Source organism: Rhagoletis zephyria, unplaced genomic scaffold (genome assembly GCF_001687245.7).
Source record: "Rhagoletis zephyria isolate East Lansing unplaced genomic scaffold, Rhagoletis_zephyria_1.1 Rzeph_scaffold_31041, whole genome shotgun sequence".
NCBI classification, from domain to species: domain Eukaryota; kingdom Metazoa; phylum Arthropoda; class Insecta; order Diptera; family Tephritidae; genus Rhagoletis; species Rhagoletis zephyria.
Window position 1 is genome coordinate 1 of NW_016188097.1, and position 4,212 is coordinate 4,212.

Here is a 4,212-nt window from a genome sequence, read left to right on the forward strand (position 1 = left end):
TATCCCCGGCTGCCTCCAACGAACTGCTACCACACTTCTCTAACGAGGACTCCTCGTTCAAAGTGCTCAGATTTTGCACAGATACCACATTCCGTAAGGTATTTATGGTAGCGCTATCCTTCAATCCACTAGCAGCCAAATTCGGTATGGAACCACGGAAATTGAAGTTGCTTTTGTCCAACAGCTGCGATTTGCCTTTGAGTATGGCGCCGATCGATTGTAGCGTGTCCAATTGCAAGCGTGGCAGTACCGAAATCGTAGCCTGTAACAAGGTCACAGCTGTGGAGGGCATCAGCGGCAAGTGATAGCTGGGCACCAAATCACAGAATTCCGTAATTGGATTAAGTACACCACAGACGCCACCCGATAGCTGATTCAATTCACCGCCAACACCCGAAAGCTGATTACAGTCTGCCGAAAGCGCCAAGGTGACGGGCGCTGTGGTCCAGAGTGCCGCATGGAAGGCTTTCTTGCCGACAACAAATGCTTGCGCGCCATCCAGTATGGTGAAATCCTCAAAGCGTAAATTAATGGCGTTGGCTAGGGGACGCAGAGCGGGTGGAATGACGGGCGTCTGTTGGAGCTGTATATGGGAAGATCAGAATTACATGCGTATTTATAAACTGTATTGATTTCGGGCATTAAGACACATTGGGCGCTACACACCTGATCGAGCACCTGTGCTAAGGCTTCGTGATTTGCCACGACCACTGCGGTGTAATTGTCCTCTATGGTTTTGTGTACAACACTGCGACCTTTGCGCATGCGCAAACGATTTGTAGCCTTTGCACGATGTTTGATGGCCTGCAAAAGGTTTGAACAGTAGGATGTATAAGTACATTAATGTTTTATGTTTGTATATGGGACATTACATACAATATTTACACCTCAATATTTTTTTGTGGTGAAATATATTTTTTTACATTCGTTATCGAAAAAAAGAAGACACCTATTATTTTATTTCGTCATGAAAATTCGAAAATTTCGAAAAAAAAAATTCCCGAAATTTTGAACTCACGGAGATGTATCTTTTTTCAATTGTTTGGAGTTAGTAAACTATTTGTCGGAGAAAATCAATTAAGGTATAAAAATGTGCGTAATTGCCTCGGCTTTCCATGTGAGTCTGAGATAGATTAAAATAAAAAAAAAAATTGCATCAAAAAATCGATTTTTTTTTTTTAATTTTTTTATTAACTTCATCATGTTTGATTTAAATTTTTTTCAACCTGAATAGTTGTCAAACTTAATGGAGTAAGGTTAGTATAAACTTTATGTACGCAGGTATGAAAAAACNTTTTTTTTTATCTATCTCACACTCTCGTGGAAAGCCGAGGTAATTATGCACATTTTGATACCTTAACTGATTTTCTCCGACAAATAGTTTATTAACTGCAAACAATTAAAAAAATATACTTTCCAATTTCGGGATGTTTTTTTTCGGGATTTTCGAATATCATGACGAAATAAAAAACTGGGTATCTTGAGGTGTAAATAAACAAGAGGTGAATAATTTAAACATAAAATAAGGAAAAGAAGGCCAGTTGTGCCAGGTGAAGTCTAATCCCTAGACATTGCTGCCTGCAATTAACATATATATGTATGTATGTATATAACTACATGCTTCGAGTATTAATCTATTCTCCAATTAAGCTTTCTTCAATATATCTACATATCGTCACCAGACACGAATAAAGGCGCGAGCTCAAAAGTTGACCGCGAAAAAAGATTCATTAACAAAACTTCAACGAAGAAAGACTCCAAACATAGTTGTCGGCGAAGAAAGCCGCGTTAAAATATTTGACGGCGAAGAAAGACGCATAAACTATTTTCGCGGTCAACTATGGTTGCGGGTGCAACAGTATGTAAAGAGTTTTTTGGGAAATGATGCTGAAGACACAGTCGTTGGCCCGATGACCCCGAGCTCCTTTATCTTAAATGGTCGATAGCCGTCGGTGTATCTGATATTGAATGCCATGGGGAGGACAATCTTAACTCGATTAACTATATTAACTTTATACCATCTCAGCGCTGTTAGACAAACTATCCCAACTCAGATGCGTTTAATTCGGATAGTTTGTCAGTTAGGTAGATTGAAGGCTATCGACCAGTTGAGATAAATTAGCTCGGGCAAACAGTATGTCGTTTTGTTGAAGAGACCTTACTGAGGGCTAGGAGTGGGGAGGCGAAAATAGTGGGCCGCTTATAGAAAGGTCTTTGGTCATCGCATCCCATTTTTAACGAGATGTTGAAGAATCACATTTATACAGCGAGCCGCTTGCTTCAAGACAGACGCTCGCTTGTAGCAGCACCTCATGGTGACCAGATGCTACAAGCTTCAGTACACCATTAAACAGAACACGACAGAGTGATTCCACCAAAGCTTTGTATATTTCCGTCGTTACACCAGGATATACAATGGTTGGGGTTCGTTCCTACTCTGTTACACTATTATTATATTACAGCGCTATATTATTCTTAGCAAAAATTAGTATTGAGTTTAACCATTGTCTACCGAAGCTGAAGCTGAAGACGAATTGCTTGCACGTTCCCACGACAGTCGGGTCTACGTAACCAGAACGACCCAGGTTTATGTCTGGCCAAGGACTGTCACTCCAGAAACACTCCGCCAAAACTCTTTTGGGAATCTGTATGCTGTTATAACAACAACAACATAAAAAACATCCGCATCTTTACCAAAATTTTGCATGAAAGATGAAGGACATCTAAAAATCACAAACTAATCGAACTGTATTGGTAAGATTTAAATCGTGGCCAAATCCATTGTAAATAATGACAACAAACCCTCGGATTGTGTATACCTATTTTTTTATTTACAGTTAGTTTTACGCAAGTGATGAGTAAACAAAATCGACTAGTTTTTTTTCAACCCCTAGAACTAAAAAGACTATGCACAACTTTTAACTGAATCGAAATTGGAAAGACCTTTCCGAACCGTATTAGAATGGAAGGACAAATTTGGGCAACATATGCCTAAAACCGATTGCAGAGTCAAGTATAAATATATATATGTGTGTATGTACTTATGTAGATGACTGAGTTATATGAAAGTAGGCGCCTGAATGCTTTGTACAATATCTTCATTCTTCGCATTTCCCCTATTCAAGGGACAGCTCAGGAAGGAAACATTTGACGAAGATAGAGAACAATTTCCGATGCCAATATGTTCGGCTAGATATATAGATATGAAAGGGAGGTTATTACTGCGGCCAATAGGTCTATTGTACCCTCAACCATTTAAAGTACCTCATCCATCCGCAGACATTCCATAGATTTGAAGTAGAAGTTGAAATAGATGTATGAATTTCTTATTTGGCGTTGATAAAACATAAATCTAATCTGAAGTCGTTCACAACTATTAGAAATGCAATAACGACACAACTTAAAATTTCATGTTTTTCAGTAGAGCCAATTAAAGTTTTTGCGTTTCATAATTGATCAATAATACATACATACGTATGTCTAGGAACGTAATTGTTGTGAATTAATTGCAGTCATGCAATTTAAGCTTTCAATTTCTGCTTTAAAATGATTTAGTAGGAACTAGACTGAAAAAAGACCAAACAGTTAAACAAAAATAAGTTCACTAGTATTTTTTACTGAACAACGGCACTAAATGAAAAATGTAGTTATTTCCTCTAAAAGTATAACTAACTGAACGACAATGCTTGATTAATGTGAATATTTACGATAAATGAGTGATATGTGCCACTGCTCAGTAATAAGAGTTGCCTACCTAGATTTTCTGGTACCAATTGTGGATTCGTAACAAAAAATCATAGTACATAAGTCGATTTTCCACAGAAAATATGGTTATTAATTAACCTAAACCGCCATATAACTAAAAAGCATGCAATTTTGAATTGTGTCGGTAATGCAGGGGGCCATCGATATGTATTTACTTAAATATAAATATTTTTTATCACCGATATCATTACATTTCTATGTGTATATATGTATCAAACTTTCACTTACCGATGGTATGCCCCATACACTATCATTAATATCGGTAGCTACATCACCGCCTGCCTCGCTGCCATAATAACTGTACGGCGCATAGATTTCGAATTCGCCCACCTCACTGCCACAATATGAAGCTGAAATAATGCGTGGAATGTTGGCTGCGCGGAAAGCGAAGGAAAATAAGGCAGTAAGTAGGCAGTTAAAATAACAGTAAACGTAAATATGTAAATT

General features: G+C 38.0%; 1 protein-coding gene across 1 annotated transcript; it reads right to left on the reverse strand.

Annotated features, from left to right (window-relative positions):
- Nucleotides 1–4: 4 nt before the first annotated feature.
- On the reverse strand, nucleotides 5–4,149 carry LOC108383153 (uncharacterized; the record flags this gene model as incomplete). The annotated part of the gene is made up of 3 exons (XM_017639533.1): nucleotides 5–583; nucleotides 667–804; nucleotides 3,994–4,149. Coding segments are annotated over 3 exons (873 nt in total), but the record flags the coding sequence as incomplete, so codon positions are not given.
- Nucleotides 4,150–4,212: the final 63 nt, after the last annotated feature.